General features: G+C 35.8%; 2 protein-coding genes across 2 annotated transcripts; one reads left to right on the top strand and one right to left on the bottom strand.

Annotated features, from left to right (window-relative positions):
• The first annotated feature begins 2 nt into the window (after window positions 1–2).
• On the top strand, window positions 3–8,642 carry LOC132696882 (coatomer subunit beta'). Its single transcript, XM_060661978.1, has 9 exons — window positions 3–292; window positions 346–697; window positions 805–1,008; window positions 1,517–1,696; window positions 1,750–2,010; window positions 3,948–5,006; window positions 7,740–8,253; window positions 8,312–8,405; window positions 8,461–8,642. The coding sequence occupies exons 1-9, from the start codon at window positions 290–292 to the stop codon at window positions 8,494–8,496; spliced, it is 2,703 nt and encodes a 900-aa protein (XP_060517961.1). The 5' UTR covers window positions 3–289; the 3' UTR covers window positions 8,497–8,642.
• Window positions 8,643–8,781: 139 nt separating this feature from the next.
• LOC132696883 (uncharacterized) lies at window positions 8,782–13,515 on the bottom strand. Its single transcript, XM_060661980.1, has 2 exons — window positions 13,353–13,515; window positions 8,782–11,100 (listed from the first exon to the last, which is right to left on the bottom strand). The coding sequence occupies exons 1-2, from the start codon at window positions 13,443–13,445 to the stop codon at window positions 9,091–9,093; spliced, it is 2,103 nt and encodes a 700-aa protein (XP_060517963.1). The 5' UTR covers window positions 13,446–13,515; the 3' UTR covers window positions 8,782–9,090.
• Window positions 13,516–22,533: the final 9,018 nt, after the last annotated feature.

Consider the following 22,533-nt stretch of genomic DNA (forward strand, 5'->3'; position numbering starts at 1 on the left):
GGATTAAAAAACTGTGTTTTTAAAAATAGGGTACTTTGATCAACTTTGACTACGTTCTCTTTTTGATATCGAGATCCCTCAAGATTTTTTGAATAAATGCTCCAAGACTCCAATTCAATAAACGAAAAAAAAAAGCAAACTTCAGTAAAAAGTCAATCGAAGTGTCCACGTCATTTGAAAGAGAGGTTATGTCAAAAACATAGAAATGGTGATGTGTTTATAAGTCCGTGTCATTAAATTGAGCCTGGTAATAAGCTTCCTAAATACCTCTGAATAAAGACGACTGACCATGGTATTTTAGAAGTTTGTATTGAAAATATGTATCTAATAAATTTCGCTTTCCAGCCTCTCCGACTAGATATAAAAAGAAAACTGACTGCTCGGTCGGACAGGGTAAAATGCGTAGACTTACACCCTACAGAACCCTGGATGTTATGTTCCCTATACAGTGGAGTAATAAATGTTTTTAATCATGAAAACCAACAGCTTCTGAAAACTTTCGAAGTGTGTGATTTGCCAGTTAGAGCGGCAAAATTTGTTCAGAGAAAGAACTGGGTTATAAGCGGATCAGATGATATGCAAATACGAGTATTTAATTATAATACCTTGGAGAGAGTCCACAAGTTTGAAGCACATTCTGATTATGTTAGGTCTATTGTTGTGCATCCAACACAACCTTACATTTTAACCAGTAGCGGTAAGATACATGTCCCATTGTGCAAGTCCCAATAATTTTGAATTCTTTGTTGATTTTAAAATATTTCAGACATTTAGACTTGCAGGGAATCACGGTTTATATTTTAGATGACATGTTCATAAAACTTTGGAATTGGGAAAAATCTTGGGCTTGCCAACAGGTGTTTGAGGGTCATTCTCATTATATTATGCAAATAGCAATTAATCCAAAGGATAATAACACATTTGCTAGCGCTTCCTTGGATCGCACCATAAAAGTGTGGCAACTGGGATCGCAGACAGCAAATTTCACACTGGAAGGGCATGAAAAAGGTGAGTATTTTAATTTGTACGTATCTATCAAATCAAATTTCTTTTGAGAAAAATAAAAAATACAAATGAAAAAAAAATCAAAAAGTAATGCAGTAAATCATTAATTTTTTTTCTGGTTACCCTTCTATATGTAGACTCATGCAATATAGAAAGGCTACTACAAACTACTAACAAATAGAGCGGCTCTTGTCTTCGTTTAAAGTCTACTTCAAGGTTAAAAATGGCTAAATGTTTTGGGTTTTAGTGATCAGGAATAAGGAAACTGTTGCCAAATAATTTTCTCAAAAAAATACATTTATTGATTTTATTTATATATTGAATATTTGTGCTTTATATTTAAATGTTTACATTCATTGTATTTGTTACATAAATATGTAGATGAAAAGTTTTAGTTATTATCTATTAAAAATTGTTAGGTGCTTTCAGAATTATTTATTCTTTTGTTAGATTTTTAATTTTTCATCGTAACCTAAGTTCATCTTGTGAATCTTATGAACATTTTTTTTAGGGGTTAATTGTGTTGATTATTATCATGGAGGGGATAAGCCTTATTTAATATCCGGTGCGGATGATAGATTAGTAAAAATATGGGATTACCAGAACAAAACTTGCGTCCAGACTTTGGAGGGCCACGCCCAAAATGTTACAGCTGTGTGTTTCCATCCAGAACTGCCAGTGGTTCTAACAGGTAAATGATTTGTGTAGGTAGCGAAATGTTAATTAAAATAAAATATCCCTCAGGTAGCGAAGATGGCACCGTAAGGGTGTGGCATGCAAACACACACCGTCTGGAGAGTAGTCTAAATTATGGTTTTGAAAGAGTGTGGACGATAAGTTGTCTCAAAGGTTCAAATAATGTAGCGATTGGGTATGACGAAGGCAGCATTTTGGTGAAAGTGGGTAGGGAAGAGCCGGCTGTTAGTATGGACGCCAGCGGCGGTAAAATCATCTGGGCCCGCCATTGTGAATTGCAACAGGCCAACCTCAAGGCTTTGCCTGAAGGTATTTGCATGTCTTGTTTGTCGGTTTTCACACTATATTAAAATTTATTTTTTAACCGACAAAAATCGCCATCTCAGTTATTGATGGATTTTATAGTCTATTTATTGGTATGTGGAGTAGTGAAGTCTCATTTAGGTATACAAAGCACTACATTTATCTAGTTTTGTCATTTATACTAAAGAAATAGAATTGTAGACTGACGTCTTGTTAGCTTTAATTACTTTGCTAATAATAAAAAATACATTGATATTATAATTTAATTTAATATAAAGCAGTTGCTTTTTTTTTTCAAAATTATTTTATCTTTATTATATATAATGTAGTCCTTAACTGGGTTAAGGGCAGTGTTTCTGTTAGGCCTATGGATGATCCCTAAATCGACCCGAAGCTGGCATAGTTTCTCTTGCACTTATCATATCTTGAAAAAGAATATACAGGGTGTTTTCGAAATAAGTTAACAAACCTCAGGAGTTGATTTTTTAAGTGATATTAATGCAAAAACAGAGCCAAGAAAGCTTTTTATTGGGATGAGTGGAGAAGAATCAATAGTTTCAATATACATTTGTACTGGGCGTCCCAATAAGGAAGACAAGGTACTGTATTAGGGAAACAGATAGTACTAGAAATAAAAAAAAAATTGTTAAGTGAATTGGCCCAAAGAAGTGCTGGGTATTTTAATAAACTTGAAGTCCTTAAAAAGGGCTTTCCCTAGTGCTAAGACTGCTGCGATTATGGTTGCTTGCTTTGCCACCAGGATATAATTATAAAAATATTAATTTTCTGAATTAGGAATAAATAGAATGATATGAGTTTTTGAGGTCATTAGATAGTCAAACAATGGCCCAACAACCATGTGAAAATCGCATCTATCCCAACCTAACATAAATATTTCCATTTTACAGATTGTTACTAATGTTTTATTATCTCAAATTTACAAAATTAAACAAATTTTTAAAATCAAAAAATTAATTACTTAAAAAATTATAAAAATTAGTTAGTCTCCAACAATTAATTAGTGACCTTGTTCTGTTAGTGATTTTATATGAAAAAATAATGGTTAACACTAAATATTTGAGAACTGCTAAGCATATCACAACATAAAAATGTCAGGTAATTTGGTGCCCTTTGAAGGAATTGTAAAAAAAGTAATGAAGATAAATGATAACATTTTATTTTGATTTGAAACAATATAAATTAGCATAACATAATAAATTAGCTCTTTATTTGGTACATTAGAGATAATTAGACATTAATTATTGGTTATTAATTAGAAATTAACCTGTAAAACTGAAAAAATTCCCAAAATCCAACTTTTTTTTGAGAATTCCGATTTTAGAATAAAGATATTTAGATGTGGTTTACACTGGGTTTTGCGCACATCTCAGAAAACTCCACCTAGTGGTGAGGTAAGTAATCACAATCGCGTTTCTTATAGCACGATCTATAGCCGACCCCAAGAAATAGAACAAAGAGCATTAAACAAAAATGGTTTCAACTTTTCTCAGCTTTAATCGAGTTTTAAAATAAAAAAAAAATGTTTTATTTTTAGGGCCGCGGGTTTCTCCAATATCGCAATTCGATGCCCTTACTGGCACACTGATCAATTCATAACTTTGTTTGACATATTCCGATTTGCTTTTTCTATGTTTCTCAATTTGTTCTATCTATTTTATCTCTCTCATGGTTTCACGGTCTGTCTGGTCTCCTTAGCCCTTTTGGTGGCCGAGCCAGTGTTTTTTTTTGGGAGTGTTTCTAGAGACATCCTATGTACATATTCCTAAGTGGTTCATTAGTTATTGTTTTCTTTGTACCTTTTTTAATTGGCCATGCCTCTGATCCATATGTTATGACAGCTCTTAACTATTGCCTTAAATTTTACTTTTTTGTTCCCTTTTGATATGTGTTTGTACCACGTGAAAACTAATTTCTCGTCATAGGTGCTGAAATCAGGGACGGCGAGCGGTTGCCGGTGGCCACTAAAGACATGGGCGCTTGCGAAATTTACCCCCAAACGATCCAGCACAATCCCAACGGGCGTTTCGTGGTGGTCTGCGGCGACGGCGAGTACATAATCTACACCGCAATGGCGCTGAGGAACAAAGCGTTCGGCAGTGCGCAAGAGTTCGTGTGGGCGCAAGACTCGAGCGAGTACGCCATCCGCGAGTCAGTGTCCACCATTCGGATATTTAAAAATTTCAAAGAGAAAAAAACGTTCAAACCGGACGCGAGCGCCGACGGAATATTTGGCGGTTATCTCTTGGGTGTGAAATCGGTCACGGGACTCAGTTTCTATGACTGGGAAACGCTGGAGCTGATCAGGAGAATCGAAATTCAACCGCGCGCCATCTACTGGGCGGACAGCGGCAAACTGGTGTGTCTGGCCACCGAGGACAGTTACTTTATCTTGTCGTACGACGCGGAGCAGGTCCAGAAAGCTAGAGATAACAACGAAGTGGCGGAAGATGGCGTAGATTCCGCTTTCGACGTCCTTGGCGAGATAAGCGAGAGCGTGCGCACGGGATTATGGGTGGGCGACTGTTTCATATACACCAACGCGGTGAACCGGATCAATTACTTCGTCGGCGGAGAATTGGTCACCATCGCTCACTTGGACAGGCCACTTTATGTCTTGGGTTACGTGCCGAAAGACGACCGTCTCTATTTGGCAGACAAGGAGTTGAACGTGGTCAGCTACCAGTTGCTGCTGTCCGTGTTGGAGTATCAAACGGCCGTGATGCGTAGGGACTTTGGTACCGCCGATAGGGTGCTGCCGTCGATCCCGAAGGAGCACAGAACGCGGGTGGCGCACTTTTTGGAGAAACAGGGATTCAAGCAACAGGCGTTGGCGGTGAGCACGGATCCCGAACACCGCTTCGAGTTAGCCATCGCGCTCGAGGACCTCAATATGGCTCGGGCGTTGGCCCAGGAGGCCAACAATCCCCAAAAGTGGAGCCAGTTGGGTGAATTGGCAGCATCCACGAATAATCTTCAATTAGGTAATGGTCTTTTTGTTGGGCTGCGTTCCTAATTTTGTCGAGGTGACTTAGAATTGGGTGTCATTTTAGACAATATTTCAAAACTGTTCCACTAAACGTGAATGCCAATGTGGTTTTGTGAGAAGGTTGGCTGAAATATATCACAACAGTTGCAAGTAACCAACAACACTCATGTCTCGCAGTTGAGTCGCACATCAACGACTGACATGCGTATTCAATTGTCACACGCGATTATACAGGGTGTTATTTTACTGACATCATATAATTGGGTGAAATTGGGCCCCCCCCCCCCCCCCAAATCTGTTTAGGCAATTTATTCCGTACATGATTATGGCGAATTTTTTGTTTAGAAAATGTATCCCAAAACGCATCCCAAATATCGCTTAAATACTTCGGCAGTTTCTTGCCCTACATTTATAATTTCCAAGATAAACAATGTAACAGATGAACAATGATAATGATAAGTTATTCAGTAACAACAAAATTATCAAATAAAAGTATAGGACACAAAACTATGAGTACATAAGTAGAAAGCATTTTTTTTACATTAATCCACACTTAATCTAATTCTATGATTTTGGTTAGTTTAAATTTGTCTAACGGATAAAATTCATCATTTTTTTTTACATTATTTAAAAATATACAGTTTAATTACATTACATCTTAGGTAATAACAGCAGACCATTAAGGTGTCACTGGATTTTACGGTTCGATAATTGCCGCGCCAGCTATGTTGTAAAGGACGAATCATCATCGAATAATGTTAAAACAGAAACAATTCGCACAACACTTAAGCGTATGCCTAATCACCGATTGAGAAATATTTGTTTAGATCCTATTGTAGCTATTTTTGGGTACAACTAAAAGTTTCTGAGGAAATTTGTGGAACGCATCAAATAAAAGTGTTTGCGAATAAATTGCAGTTCATTGATTTGATTTTGATGAAAATTGCATTCAATTGTCATCAATGTAGCTAAATGAACTGGAATTTTTCTAAATCCTTTAATATTGTGTTCTACTTTTCAACTTTCATTGCCTTAATGAATGGTGGATGCGCAGGGAAAATAAAAAATTGTTTAAATGGTCTTTGTCAATTTCGTCATATTGTTTAATTAAAGAAAGCGACTATAGCTTGCTTCCTTTTTGTAATTGTTGTTATCTTTTACATTTTGAGGGTAGCTCGAGGAGCGTCTTACAACGCACGGGGAGAAGGTCTGATCTGTATGGGATCTTCTTTCAGGCTTTCGCTTAGAGATTCCGCTATATCTTGCTAACACTAACATTGTAAACAATTAATTGAAGTTGGCGATTTTGGGCCTGTAGTTTTTGATATCCTGGTCGATTGACCTCCACAACTATTTTAGAATAATCAATAACATTACAGGGCGTTTAATCAGAAAAGTGCGTTCCTCTATACATCAACAGCTGCACTTACCCGATACTTTTTTAAATCCTGTTTCCTCTTGTCATTTAAAAGCCAGCAAGGGTTGCAAGAGCCAATAAACCCCACAGTATATATACCAGCCCGTCTTCCTGTATTGTCTCGAATTTTTTTTCAATCGAATTTATTCTTCTCCGATGTGACTGGGACTCGTATGGTCGTGGATTTGTTGATCGACGAGATTGTGCCTGTGATATCTCCCTCATGTTGTTAGGGAAAATGGAAAGGTCATCATAGCGGTTGTTCTCGTGACTGATGGTTCTGGAGATAAACTTTTGCTGTCGAAGGATCTAGTCTTCGCATCATAACCAAATATTGTGGGTGTTTAATGCTGTGCCTGGAGCAGTAAAACCATTGGGCCGCTTCTTTTCTTCTGATCCTCGTTCATGAGACTAGTGAAGACACAAGCACCGTCATTTCGTCATCGGCGATTCACCGCCTGGTATAGTTCCCTCGAAGTAATTTTTCGATATTTTTTTGACATATGTTGAGCCCTTATCTGCCGTTTAATCCCCGAGTCACGCTCTGGTCCGTGACCTTTGAGAACGACGAGTTCGATTGGAGGACGCTTTCTGGTTTGTCACCCGTTATCCAGATAAGTTGTGTTTGTGGGTGTCCCTATGGCACCCGCCTGATATAGTTTATAAAAAAAAAACTAAATATGAACCGTTATCAATTGATGCCTATCGTTGGTATGTTTAATTATTTGTAAGCTTTCGTGCGCACGGAGAGTCGAATTTCTGATATTGATGTTGAGAAACAAAAACTGTCTTTTTTTTCGGGGACCGTAACAGACTAGCATCTCAAAAATAACACGTTAAAGTTCTGTCTAATTCTAAATTCTCCTTAAGATTATTTTTTCCTTGTAAAAATATATACATTTTCCTGTTCCCATTTTTTCTCCTTCCTACAGATTCCCCTGGTGGAGCACACGTCTCTAGTCGAGCATAGGCAATTTCCCGTGAATAACTTTTTGTTTATTAGTGGCGACCCTGACCCGATTAGTGATTTTCGAGGTGTTTTTTTTTTAAGCAGTGGGTCAACTTTTTTTGTAATTTGGGTGGATTTAACTATTGGACAAACGGATGTTGTTTAAAGTTGTTGCTTAGTAGTGGACTATAATACTTTTAGCGATTAGATTGTTAACAGTGATAATGAAACCAACTAACTAGTATTTTTGCCATTGGCCCCTCGACCATGGGATTCATCCATTAAATTATATAATGTCATTTCAAAATCACCCTGTACAAAGGCAGCTCGACCGGTGTATCGAGGTTAGGTTTTTTTTGCAGCCAAAGAATGTATGCAAAAGGCACAGGATTACGGCGGACTACTCCTTTTGGCGACGAGTTCCGGCGACGAATCACTCATAAGGACGCTAGGCGAAAGTACATTGTTCGAAGAAAAATATAACCTCTCATTTCTTTCGTACTTACTCGTGGGCGACTTGCAAAAGTGTCTCGACATCTTAATCGCTACCGAACGTCTCCCGGAAGCCGCGTTTTTCGCGCGGTCATACTTGCCGGACAAAATTAGTGAAATCATCGAGCTTTGGAAGGCGAAGCTGTCGATCACCAACGAGAAGGCGGGACAGAGTTTGGCGAACCCCAAGGATTACGAAAATTTGTTCCCGGGACTGTCGGAAGCAGTCGCCGCGCAGAAAGTGCTGGAAAGTCAAAATATAAAACTTGCGCCCGCGTCTCAAGCCTTGAGGGTCACTCCTAACCACGAGAGGAACGTTATTGCCGAATGTCAAAGTTTAATGGGCGGGGCAGGACCATCTGCCCTCCCAGCGTCCCAAGATAGGTGAGAAATATTTTTTGTGGTATGTTAACGGCAGTTTGGAAGTGTTTTTTACTCGTAGTAAGCAAACAGTCGGTTCATCATTGGACCAAGACGATGATGATATTGACTTAGATCTTGATGGAGTTAATCTTGATGATAATATAGATACAACCGTAAGTATTATGGTGGAAGGTTATGTGATTTGATTTTTAGAAACAAATTTTTCAGGATATCAACTTGGACGATGACTTGTTGAGCGATTAAAATGTGGAAAATCTTATAGTACTAAATATATTTCCATTCCCGTGTAATTATAAACAATATCGTTCAGGCTATTTTAAGTAGTTGTACGTCGCTCCTTGTTGTATAAAGTATTTTAAATAACACAATAAACTTATTTGCTTTTGTAAGATTTATTTTTTTATTTCCCAAATCTGTGCGGGAGGATAGTACAACAAGTAAGTCCATCAAGATTTTCTATAGCTGCGACTTTTTACTAAAATTATTTAGTTTTTGTGGGTCATTTTTGCTAGTTTCATCCTTTCTGAATTTGATGGTTTTACTTCCATTATTTCTAGGTATTCATTCTCTTGTTTCAATATAACGTGAATAATTAGGATTGGTTGTTACCTTACTAAAAACGGTAACTTGCACTTGGAAAGTATGATCAGCTAGCACAGAGGTTGTTAAAGATTCATGGAGGAGACCTGACAAGCCATTCACAAAATACGAAGTACTCGTTATTTTGTCATTAAAACATATCCCAATGCGAGATTCTTATCACAGCTTTCAAGGTGACAGGTAGAACTTCGATTCCTCGAAGCCTCAGCACTTTTGGACTCTTGAGCAACCAAGTGTTCAGTGATTATCCGGTTTAGCGGTCCTGTTTCTAATACCCACTAGTGGCGGTAAATCGATAGTGTCACCCTTGTATGGAAACCCGGCATATAAACCCTTTAACAGAAGAGGTACCGACGTGGCGTATCTCTTAACATTATTGAGATGTGTGTTAACCGCCGGAACAAATTTCTCTGGATCCTTCTGCATGTGCTGAATGATTTGGTTGCAGTAAGATATCCATTTGTTTTTGGTCGACTCTAGATCGCGTTTGATGTCCAATTCCTCACTGAAATTATCATAATCAGGACTACAGATGGTGTAATCGTCAGCGTTATCCGTTTCTGGCACTGGAAGAAACAGGTTTTTGTTCTTCACTACTCCCACCGCGACGTAATAGTACGCACACTTCTGTTCAAGAGTTAACATCGGCGAGAGAATATTAAATTTCGATATGACTACAGATTGGTGCTCGCAATGTTTACCAGTACTGCCGATAGGGCACGTGCAAATGTTGGTAACCATGTCGACTTTGTAATACTGCTCGGGTACCGTCTTGGTGCTCTTGAAGACATACTGGTGGTTGCCGATATCTTCGCAGTCCAAATCAGTGCTCTGATTGGACATGTAACGTTCATCGATGATGCGACTTCGTTTATTGGTGACAATTTCGAGAAGCCTGTTTGAGTAATACGCCTCGAAACTCGAACACATAAAGTCGGCCAGTTGGGTAACGTTAAACAGCTTGGTCCGCTCCAACACGACGTCCTTGATGAGTCTGAACGTCCGAAACATCGCTTCCGCTTCGTTGTAGTTCAGCGAGTGCGAGTCTTGGAGCATAAAGTACTGCCGGTAAAGTAAGCACCATGTGTCAATGTTGGCGACCATTTTCTCCACGTATTGGATAAACTTGGGCTGGTCCTGGCATCCGACGGACAGCGCTTGCTTAGCGTGACTCAGTGATGCTTCATTATCAGCATAGACCAAGTCTCTGAACAATTGGTAGTAGTGCTGTTTCTGACTCTTCGGGATTTCGTGTTTGGTCCAGTGCAAGAACCTCCAGCAGGATCGCAGGACGTGGTACGAACTCAGCAACATTTTCGAATACGGGAAGTAACGTTGCAGTACGTTTTGTTCAAGGATGTCTTCGTCGGTCAGCACGATAGTGGGCCTTAAGTGTAAAAAGTTGAGTAAACTTTTCACTCCTTCATTGAACACGTCTAATTTCGAACTGCTGCAAATGACGCAGGCGATCGGCAGGCATCCTACTGACGCGAGCGTCAGGAAAAAGTAAATTTTATGGTCTTTGACGTCGCAGCATCCCGACGCGTCCACGAACAGAACCTCCGACATTTGTTTCAGCGCTCTGATCATGAGAGGAGTTTGCAGTACTACCGCGTACTGATCGCCCGCAGTAACTATTTTATAATTAGCTGAGTCATATCCTCGCAATATGGATTCGAGGTTCGTCAATGTGTTCGCGAACGACGCGAAACATTCGTCGAACTTGTTTTTCATGTCGTTCATCTTCCAAATGGTACCAACGTCGTTTTTCGTGGGGAAAAAATGGCGGTCTCGCATCTTACTCGCGTGCTCGTCTCCGAATTCTTCGACTTTGATCGTGTAGTACGTGTGGTACGCGGACGCCACCGAGTGGCCTTTTTTCAGCAACGCTATTATGTCTTGTTTCACATCTCCGCCCACCGGTCTCTGACGTAACGCGTTCTCGTCGTCTATCTCATGGTTGTGTTCGTTGCGGAACTCCATAACGCACGGGTACTTGTCTTGAGCCGGTTTTTTCGATTTGGAGTGCTCGAAAAATTTCTTGACCGTGACGAAGAGCTGCGCAGGACAGTCGAGGTTCCGCGATTTTTTCTGTTTCAATTTCTGCGTCGTTTTTCTCCTGCGCGTCGATAAGTGGCACGAGTAGATCCGTTTGAACGACGTCCTCGACTTTTCCGAATAGAATTTTCGCGTGCAACGCACCGACCACGTCACCTTGGTCGTTTCTTGGATGCTGCTCACTACTTTCTGGAAAGGAGATCCAACGTTAGCGATTTTGATAAAACCTGTTTTATAATATCCATCAGGCTGACCATATACTTTTACGAAATATTAGAAAACTCTTTGCTTTTGGTTAATATCATAGAGAAAACTAATATCAGCTTCACAGTGAGCTACAGGACAAAATAATAAAATAATAAGTACAGTGCTCCTTAATTAATATCCTAGATTAGCCTAGTCGATTTTGTTGCTTTAATTATTTCCACAATACTACTTACTACTACTACAATACTACCTTTTTCCCACGATTATTGTTATTGTTAATCTATTGTTGTTGTTACCTCATTTACTTATTCAATTATGTAATTTGTTGTAAAATTTGTCTTATTTTAAGTTGATTTATGGATTTTTTGACATGCTGGGTTAAATTAACAACTCAGTCGCCCTTCGCCGTGTGAAAAATAAAAGCGTTTTTGTTTATTTATTGTTTTGTTTATTATTTCAAAAATAAAAAGTATAAACTAAAATTAAAAAAAAAAAAAGTAACATCACCAAATCGAACAGTTGAACTTCTATGATGGGTTAAGCTGAATTATAACAACAAAGCTTCCCATATTGTTTTTTTTTTTTCAATGTAAAAAAAACTATATTATATGTATTTGTATTTCATTTATAATACTCTACACACAGAATGAAGTAAAAAGGTTATTGCATATTTGCCTTTTTGTAGCAGTTGCAAAAGTTTAAGACTTACTCTAGATTCTCTAGATAATATAGAGAAGTATCGTATTCAAAAAGTTCAAAACTGCTGTCTTATATGGAGTTGGACGTAGAATTCACGTTTCACCATATCTAATTAGGTTGGGCTGGTTGATATAAACTTCACGCCCTGTTATTCTATTGTAAAATCATACATTGTGCGACACCGCCCTATCTGTACAACAAACCTCTCTCATACCAAATTGCAAGTACGATTAATCAATATGTCTCCTTAATAGACTTTTCTCTGTCGCCATTGGTCCTGACAACTAATTTAAAAATACTAAGCAGGTCACACACATACATACATACATAAAAACACCCAGTATAAAACATAACAATTATAAATAAAACGAGCATTTTGTTTTAAAATAGGGTAGCTTTCTGATTTTTCTGTATCAATCCCCAATACCAAATACCCAATGTTACAGGACGTTAAAAATTCACTATGAAAAAAACGTTGAAAACGTCTATTTAACATGCGCATGTGTAATATTTAAAATCTCGTTTTTTACCAATGACGTTGCTTCATTCGATAACGAACACGGTTGGACAGATCGTGAATAAGTTTGGATGTGGATGTGGCATTTGTACGTATCTCATTAAATGTAAATATATCAATGCTGCCTGCGGCGCATCAATTTTTTTACCGTAATACGCCACTATATTATCTAATAGCTACATGGGCGCAGCTAATTTTGTTTTTTTACGTTGGTGGCAGTTTAACCGTCTACCACGATTTTGAGGTTATATGCCGCGGAAAATTGTAGTCAAACATTTTTAAAGAATTTGGTAATGATTTTATTGATCAAAAACTTTTTGTTTACGTCATGTAACTATATCATATTTGCAACAGTTCACAGACAGCTCTGATGGCTTCTTCCAAGAGATTTGTATGCAATGGGCAACAAATCTAGTGACTTCCATTAGATGTCAATGTTTTTATGAAAAATGAAGTTTGTCTTGTGGAGTTGAGAGTATATTTGAGGTTAACAATTCAGGTTGACATTAATGGTCATGTTTTATTTGCAAGATATTGCACCATGTCAAGCAATGTGATAGATTTATTGCATTTTCTCGACTTTAATACTGTTTATTTCTTCCAATACTTGACAAGTCCTAATTTGGTAACGTCCGTTATCCGTAAATAAATGCATGAAAAACTTCACAGTTATACTTCAATGTTTTTACATTCACTCAAAGTTGACCTTAGAGCGAAGAATGGCAAAAAATATTTTATTAGTAAAAGCAGGCTTATGTATTATGGATTGCTTTAAAATGTAAAAGAAATTAACAATCTTACGTTCACCTTAGAATGTAAAATCTCGTTTTAGTAATACTTCTAGTAGTTTTACTAAGTTAAGCACATTTATGTTGGCTACCAACTTTAACATTAAGAAATCTCCAGATCTTCACCTCTACGTAGAATTCGTATGAGTAAATTCTCAAAATACGCTTTTAGATTTAGCGTAAATCCTTACAAAAAGCATAAAATATCTTTGAAGTGTTCAAAAAAGTACCTCAATGTCTTCTTTGGTTGACACTCCCAGTAGAAAACAATTTGTTTTGAATTTCTTAACGGGATATCCAACTTTTTCCATTACTTCGTCCATTTTTGCCGCCACTTTTGCCAATATGTAACAACGAAACCATAAACCGAAGTCAGGTATAAGCGTAAACGAATGGCCGGGCTCTATCGATCTCGTATGTAGCAAACGAGCCACGAAATACGGGATCTGCCGGTGCCACGTTGCCAAGTCATTCCGCATCTATCTACGCAGATATAAATTTAGCTTTAATTGCTTTGAAACTTCGATTTTTGTCTTGTTGTTTTACAAGTTGTTTGAATGGGTTATGTTAACCATCAGAAACACAAGAATTTTAGTATTTAGGTTTTTTAAATTTAACTTCAAGCATCCTTTTCTAAAAATTGGTGGACGCGCCGGTACAAAATGTTCAATAACCAAATAGTCAGGACCGGCTTTGTAATTAATACAAACCGTAACGCTGCCTATAACACTTGATATTGTCAAACAATCTTAAGCACGGTTTTGTTGGTTAATTAAATAAATTAGTTGCAAATTAATTAAAAAAAAAACAATTTCTAGGTTCACTTTTCAACATTAATGTGTTAATGCGTCACATGATTTGGTGCCATATAACTAAATACACAATTTTGATTACTTTGATTAAAATTTTGAAACCATGCGTAACTTTTAAATACCGTCACATTTTGACCAATACTAAAATGCTGCATTTACGAATTGCTAGGCAAAGTTGACAAATAACTCACCGCACTCTATCCAATTTCGACCAATAGCGAAACGGAATCGGCTGATAAGAAGAATAACATATCGGGCACAGAATCCTTCAACTCCACAGAAGCGAAACAATGAGTCGCTACCTTAGGTCACAAGACCAATTTCTCAAAGTGGGAACTGACACTATTTAATGTTATTACACTGAGAGAAAGTTGTAATAAGTTACGCTGCACATACACTAAAAAATATTCGTTCGATTTTATATAATAAATCAATCTTGCACACTCCTTACAAACCTGTCCTAGTGCTGAAAAGCTGCAGTAAGTAATATTTCAATTTACCATAATTATATATACCTTCTCGGGCTATTGACAATTCTCACAAGTAATTGTTTATTAAGTTCTTTCTTGAAATATCACCGACGACCAATGACATAAATTAAAAATCTTTCGATGAAAGATCAAAAGTACAGCAATTTACAATACAAGTTAAAAAAAATAATACCTCAGCATACAACACATTAATGGAAAGCAGGTATAATAATAAATAAAACTAAAAATTCACACAAGATACACACATAGTTTTTTTTTGTTTTTTTTAAGCATTTTTTAAATTTTCGTTTTAATGACTATTTGTCTATTTTATACAATAAAAAATTCCTACACTAATAAATAATTTTATATATGAAAAAATGTGTTTTCCTACTATTGTATGTTTTCATAATGTGATAGCGGTGTTAATACAGAAAGTTTATTAAAATAATGAATATAATACTTATACAGGGTTGTAATTATAGAGATGGACAGATAATAAAAAATAATAATAAAATAAATGAATAAACAATGATATACAGCAGAGGAACAATATGAATATTGTAACAAATATTATTATTTACAAGAGATATATTATTTACAGCACAACCCAATTTTTGAATTTTGTCGTCATGAAGCCGAAGTGCTGTGATACTTCGTTTTCAAGTTTATTGAAATTTGCACTCTCCACTCACTCCTCTTTCAGCATATTTTTCTGAAATTGCTTCTTAATTAAATGAATGATTTCATTTTTTTTCAAGAGGGTATTTTTTTGTATTTTCTTGAGCTCGCAAAAGATTCAGGAGGATTAAGGATTAAGCAAAGGAAAAGTAACTATAATTCTAATTTTAAAAACTAAGGTACAATGATCATAGGTATATTCCGACACACGATAAATGATCTGATGACTGTAAAAATGGTATTACCGTTTTTATCTGCTCGTGGGCATTTTTGGATCAATCATTCAGACTGCTCCAAAGTAATAGTAAGGAAAGTGAAAAACAAGATACATTCACATTCTGTTGTATAATAAATACGTATTAAATAAAAGGTCATGTTGACGAAGGAACTCTACGCCTATGGAATACGGCTAAGACGACTAAGTTTTACCGTTCAATAATGATTTATAACTCTCTCGGATTAAATAACACAGCATAAGAATGAGTTTTCTTATAACACAAAAGTGTGTATTTTTCTAATTTTAATTTATTTCACTGTTATGAAATGAAATTTTTAGATGTTTCGGGTGACGTGTAAAACCCAAAATTGATTCCAAAACAGAAGGTCGTGCTTGTGCCGTAGAGGGCGTTGTTTAACGTGCATTCTTTTGTGGTACACAAAGGCCGACGTTTATTATTATAAACCATTCGTCATCTTGATAACATTAATATCGTGTAACGTGTGGGTTTTACATGTGCCGCGTGTTTTTTATCGATTGGCAAAAACAATATTTTTACAACCCTTTTACACGCGAACTTAATTAATATAACACTCGTTTTATCGGACCATCGGCGCTTTTTTAATTACGGGTTCGCCACCGGTATACGGAGGAGAGTACGGGTGATCATTCGCGTTCAAAATTCGTGAACCCCTCGTGAAGATTGAAAAATGGTCAGTGGAATTGAAAATTAATTACGTCAGGGATAAACGGGCTGTCGGGTAGGTGTTGGAGTTTTAATTGTCGGTAAAATGCGTTTGATAAAATATATGTATGGAGTTTTATTCAAGACTTTCTCTCCAGGAGGCATTTAGATAATAATTGCACACTGCAAATTGTTTAAAATGTTTATTAAATGTTGAAACACATATAATAAAGATCTTTATCATTATTCTATTTTTATTATTATTATTATTATTATTATTATTATTATTATTATTATTATTATTATTATTATATTTACACTAATGCAAATAACTGATAATTTCCAGTGAGCAGTCGATATCTATCTGTTTATTTTTAATTTAACAGTCTGTAGTATAGGTATGCAACCAAACTGGCGTCTGAAGTTTGGCAGTATGTTTTTGACACTGCACAGAACAGCTCTTATCAAAACTAATTTCTGTGAGAAGGCTAGAATCAGTTATTATAGTGGAGATTAGCAATAGAGAAAAACGTAATGAAAAGAGCGTGACGGATAAAACGTGAAAAATGAGTGTACAAACTGCTGCAATAGTTGCGTATCTGTTTAGTGTGTGTCATATTGAATATAATAAAAGTAATTTTCATGTTCAAATTTGATTAGTTTTTTGGGATGTTTGGAGTGTGTGCAGCTTGGACTGGACCGTTTACACTTGAGTTTCAAACTGGTTTGTTGTTCCCATTCCTAACAGGTTGGCAATTGTCGGGGTAGAATGCGGATAATTTACTAGCAAATAGTTGGCACTTCCGTGTAATACAACTTCTGTACGGTTTAAGGTAATATTGCTATATTTTCGTTGCAAAAGTAAAAAATTAAAGCACATTTTTCAAGTATATCAAAAATGGATCCCTCAGGTGAATATGAATATTTCTATTTCATCTCAAACTAACGAGGCCTATTTGAAAATTCTTTTGGAAGACGGAATAAGACCACAGAGTCAGAGATTTCTGAGAGAAATTGTGCCCCAAATTAATGAAAGAAATAGAATAAATGGGTGAATTCTTCTTAAACCATAGAAATAAATATTTATGAATACTTTTATTAAAATTCAACATAATGAAATGTGTATACCTCTAACCTAAACTAAAAAGTCTTTTAGCTTTCATTCTTTCTTTATTCTTCAAGATTAAGTTAATCGCTACATCTTCGTCCGGATTGTGGAAAGTTTCTTAAATGAAATAAAATATAGTTTATTTCGAATTATTTTTTAGTGATAGGACCAAATAAATTAGCTGAATCTAGTTGTATTTACATGGGCACAAGAACTGTTGTATGATTGTAAGAAACAAGTCCATAATTTTATGTTGAAACACAAATATGTTCAAGACAAGCATTTTTCAATTAAGATGTTGAGAGGTTCAGTAAGTAGTAAGTTTACTAAAGAGGGATTCAGGGATTTAATAAAGAAGCTTGATATTCTGCTAGGAGAATCAATGCTATCATTGATTGCAGTGCTATCAGTAGATCGAAAGGGTAATCCCGGTTTGTAAATCTTAGGAAGTCCATAGCAACGAGGAATTTTAGAGTGAGGGGTGACAGTTTTTTTCACGGATTCTAATAGAGAAGAAGCTTTAATAGCAGACTGCATGATATTATTTCTTTTATATGCTTTTAAAATTACTTTAATTAGATTTACTAGATTTTTGTGGCCTCATATCGAATTTCATTAGTTGTTTAAGATGGAACTTTGTTTAGGATAGATTTGATATTTGAAGTGATTTCTTCCTTTGGGATATTCCACGGGAGAAGGACAAAGTTGGAACCTTTGTCAAGAACTGATTTTCAGTCTCAGAAAGTATGTACGAGGATACATTTACCGCAGTGTTTGGTGGTTGAGAGTTTGATAGTTTCACTTGAGTTGAAGTTAGTTGTTAAAATTTTCAAATGTCATTCTATATTCTATAGGAGATAAACGCCCAAAAATGTATGTGTATATAGTGAGTGGTTTGTTGGTAAACTTGATTTCATTATATTAACAAAATTTTCGATCTCGCAATTCTACTCGGGTTTCTTTTGAATTCCAGAAATGTATACACCCGAATATTAGCGTGCAGCTCCGGCGAAAACAAAAATAAACACTTCATCCGAATTAAGGCGTGCATGATCCTCATTGCGTCAGTAATCGCAGTAAATTAAACAGCACTTTTATGTGCTTCGGTATCGTGTATCTACGCACAAAAGAGACGGTAAGAGAACAACGGCAGTAATATCTTTGGACGGGCAAAAGTGGTTCGAATCACGAAGATCCACGCCGCAATCCGAAATAAAACAACAAATATTTATGATGGATCGGAATAAAACAATCGTCAATAAGGTTGTTGTCTTTCCACCGATTTAAATCTGCGTGGGTTGTTTAGATCGGTTGGTTTATATATTATACTTGGTTTATATATTATATATTATACTTATTATAATTATACTGTGCACTTATAAATTATGGAACAAATTCTTGGACTTCAAGAAAAATATTCACATACTTCCATCTTTATTTTTTCTCGCGCATTTTTTGCTGTAAATTCAAAAACAGTAGATTTTGATTCTCAGCTCCTTCTCTTAAATGGAACTCTATTTTTTTTTAAGTTCACGCATAATTTATGTAGCTACCCCATAGTTTTCATGAGCCCAAGAATAAAAAACAGAAGTTGAATTTTAAAACGAACGCTTAAGTAGCTAGAAGTTTTTAAATTGTTACAATTACATCAGTATGGAAAGTTAATATGGCGCATCTAAATGAAACCAATAGTAGTATTTTGATTTACCGGTGGTCTGTACTAGTGAGAATGAAGTAGAGAAAATGGTCCGGATATGAGACCTTCTTCTATTTTTTTTTACTAAATTTTGGTATTTTGTGAATAAATATCCAATAAACGAAACACTCCAAGCTGAAGAGATACGTAAAATTTAATTTAATTTAATTAATTAATTAATTCACTGTCTTTTGCTTGATTCCTTTTTTTTGTTAGTTGACTCTTCGCTTTTGCAAAGACTTGTCCTTTGATGCCTGCTTTCTTAGGAGGATCACTTGAGATTTTGGTTGATTTTCTTCCCTTAGTGTTTTTTTGTGACGGAAGATATGGGTAAAATGTGAAATGGTGAGACAAATTTAACGGGCTTTCCTGGCACAGATGGATCTGGGGTACTATGCTAGAATTCTGTTGAGACACTTTGCGCTTGATGCATAATGTTGCAGTTTTTCTCAGCCTAAATTTGTTCAAATATAAAATCTACATAGTAGAAAATGTGACTACTGAATGGATAAATATGCTTTACCTAAAAGTGCAAAAAAAGTCACGAAGCCAATTTCTATTTTTTTTACTGCAATAGGCCTTAAAACTTCCCATGAACCTTTCATCAATGGGATACAATTTATGCATCTAGTGAGAAGACAAAGAAATAATTGAAATATGATTTTCATGAACTAGACTAGTTTCGCGCTTGACTATAATGGCCGTCTAACACTAGACATTTTTTTGTTGGTTTAACAGAATGGATGAAATGCCTTATTCAGTCAGAAACCGGGGAAGCCCATCGCATCAGCTGTTCGTTGCGATTTTTTCTTAGGAAAATTAAAATGGGCGGTAGAAGTTGACCTCCAGCGCTCATTGCAGCTATAAACGTTACTAGTGAACCCGGATCGGCTAAGGTAATTGAAGCTGTTTGCCGATTACCTTTTGTTCGCACCACTAATACCGCCTTACTCTAAACAACATTGACCAACAATTTGGTGAGGCAAATAGTTATTTTTTAAGTAATCCTATCCAATTGATCAAAGAATTGCCTCACATTTTCTTTATTGAAGCCTAATGTTCTGACGAAGGAAGTTCTTGTTGCTCTTCGAACGGAAACTACCAGTGTACACATCGACAAACAAAACAGTCCCTTTGTTTTTCTTCCTCTTCCTCGTTGAGTTTTAAGAGATATTGCTTTAATCTTATTTTAAAACTTGTCAAAGAGTCACATTTTATCTAATTCGGAAGGCGATTAAAGACCTGCAGCGCCAGTATACAATAAGTCAATGATAGAACAAAGCTTATTATCCCTTTGGTTGAGAAAAATTATGAGAAAATTGTAAATACAACAATTGTTAGAACGCACATAAAACTATGCAGGGTGACTCAAAAAAGCGAGACAAATAGAAGATAAATTTACTAATAAAATACTAGTTTCTACATTTGAAAAAAAAAATTACGAAATTATTTTTACTAGTATTTCTAATATATAAATATTCTATCATGTTAAATTGAAAAATCTCGATTTTCTTAAATGTCGCACCATATGTATTACTATTTTTGTGAAAAATCTTACAAAAACATACAACTTGGGACGGAAAAAATAGTTTGTTGGCAGAAGACGAAGTACCCGCATAGACTTATACCTCAACTTCTTCAAGAAGTTGATAATATTGAAATCCAACAAATGTGGTTCCACCAAGACACCACTAGATTGCTTTTTGTCGGCATATGTTCAGGATTATTTTTTATATTTGCGTACCCACCGACAGGGATTAACGGAAGTCACCGAGAAAAACTTTTAATACAAAAGTTGTATCATTTTTGCGGTATTATCTTTTTGACTTGTAAAGTAAAAAAATGCGTATCGCAAAGTTGAGAAACAGTAGCATGTCTTTTATTTTTGAACGGAATACCCTACATATTTTGTGTTATGACAAAAGATCTTCCCGTGATTTCAAACATATATAAACTGTTGATATTTCGATAAGCCTTTCTTGAATTATTTAAGTTTAAATTTTTCATTAATTAAACAGATGTTGATCGGGTTGGCCAGGCGTTTATAAATGTCACCCCTACAAATTTATTTCAGTTCAAGGCTTATCTTATAAAAGAGAATCTGGATTTTTTGGGAACATTATTTTTACTACTTTTTATAAAATTATCAAACGTTTCGTCAATCATTCTTTTGGCTCACATTTTACTCTGTACCTGGTTTTATACTGTTTGAGGGAGACGGAGCTGAATGAGGGACATAAACACCAGCTCGGATGACTGATTCTCATTTTGATGACAGGTAAAGACCTGAGTCACTGTTAAGATTGTTAGGTTGCTTATAGATTTCTATAGACTTTCGGATTTTTCGTTGGTAGAAGAATTGATTACATGCAAGGTCAGTGAGGTTTTGAATGTAAGGAACGACAACACTGCCAAGTGTGGGCTGCTTTCGGCTTCATAGCTATTGGAAGGTTAGGGTGAAGTATACAGACCGATACCTTAATGCATTGTTACATCACCATCGGACGGATTTAAACCCTCTTGGTATTTTCCTATGGGGATTTTTAAAAAACCGAGTATACATTGATAGAACTCGAAATATGTTGAGCCAAAGAATTTAACAAGAAATATTTATGCTTAATAGAGATTATCCAAACTTTATTTTGAACGCGATTTATCATAACATGAGAGATATAATAGATACAGACAATTCTGAGTAACCCATTTTCCAATTGAAGGTTTCAAGTTGAGAGACGCATGGCATAGTTAATCGTAGTTAGGCATGGCATAGTTAATCAAAAATTTAAACTTTAATGATTCAAGAACGGCTTATTTAATTGTCGCCAATCTATAGATTTCTGAAATCAGGAAAAGATCTTTTGTCATAACATAAAATATATAGCAATACTGCTAAGAATATACACGCTTTGAATTAAAAGTTTTTCTTGGTGACTTTCGTTAACCTCTGTAGGTCGGTACGCAAATATAAAAAATAACCCTGTCCGTGGTTATGGGAATGCGAATTCCCCTACGACACCAGAAGATATGGAAAATAGAATTCGGGACGCGTGCAGGAAAAAGAAGACCGTTTATGCTAAGAAAAGTCTAAGAAAATATAGGAAAAAGACTAAATATGTGCATTCAAGTAGAAGGCCATATTTTTGGACCGTAATAATAATGAAAAATAAGAAAATTTAATTTGTAAAATTGTTCAAATTAAAAATATAAAAATTAAAATTGATTCGAGATTCCAGAAGAGGTCCAAAAGTGCACAGATATCCATATTTTTTTCAAGATACTGATAATTTACCTGATGCCACATCCCCTGGTCTATTAAATTTTTATAGCAGTAATATGGGTGGGAACAGACACAGTATGAAAATTTCATCTAATTAATCAAACTGATCAAAAATAAGCACAGGCATTACTTCAAATGCGGTTGGAGAAGGGGGAATCTCAATTCAAGATATAAAAATCTGTTAAACTTTTTGTTTTGGTGCAGTAATAAACAAAATAAATTCCTGAATTTTGTACGAGAAATGCCCATCTCTTTGGAAAAAAAACAATCATTAAACTTATTACAGGCCCTAAAGAACTGAAAGATTTGTTTGTCTGTAAGCATACTTCCAGCAGTTCCTAAAATATTGGGAAAACATGTATGTGAGTTTTTAGAAAACAATACCGTATTGTCAATTGGGATAAATTGGAGTACTCTGAACTTCTGAATTTAAGTAGATTAAGCAAGGTTTTCCACAGGGGTCAG

Source organism: Cylas formicarius, unplaced genomic scaffold, assembly GCF_029955315.1.
Source record: "Cylas formicarius isolate icCylForm1 unplaced genomic scaffold, icCylForm1.1 PGA_scaffold_1__22_contigs__length_36826433, whole genome shotgun sequence".
NCBI classification, from domain to species: Eukaryota; Metazoa; Arthropoda; class Insecta; order Coleoptera; family Brentidae; genus Cylas; species Cylas formicarius.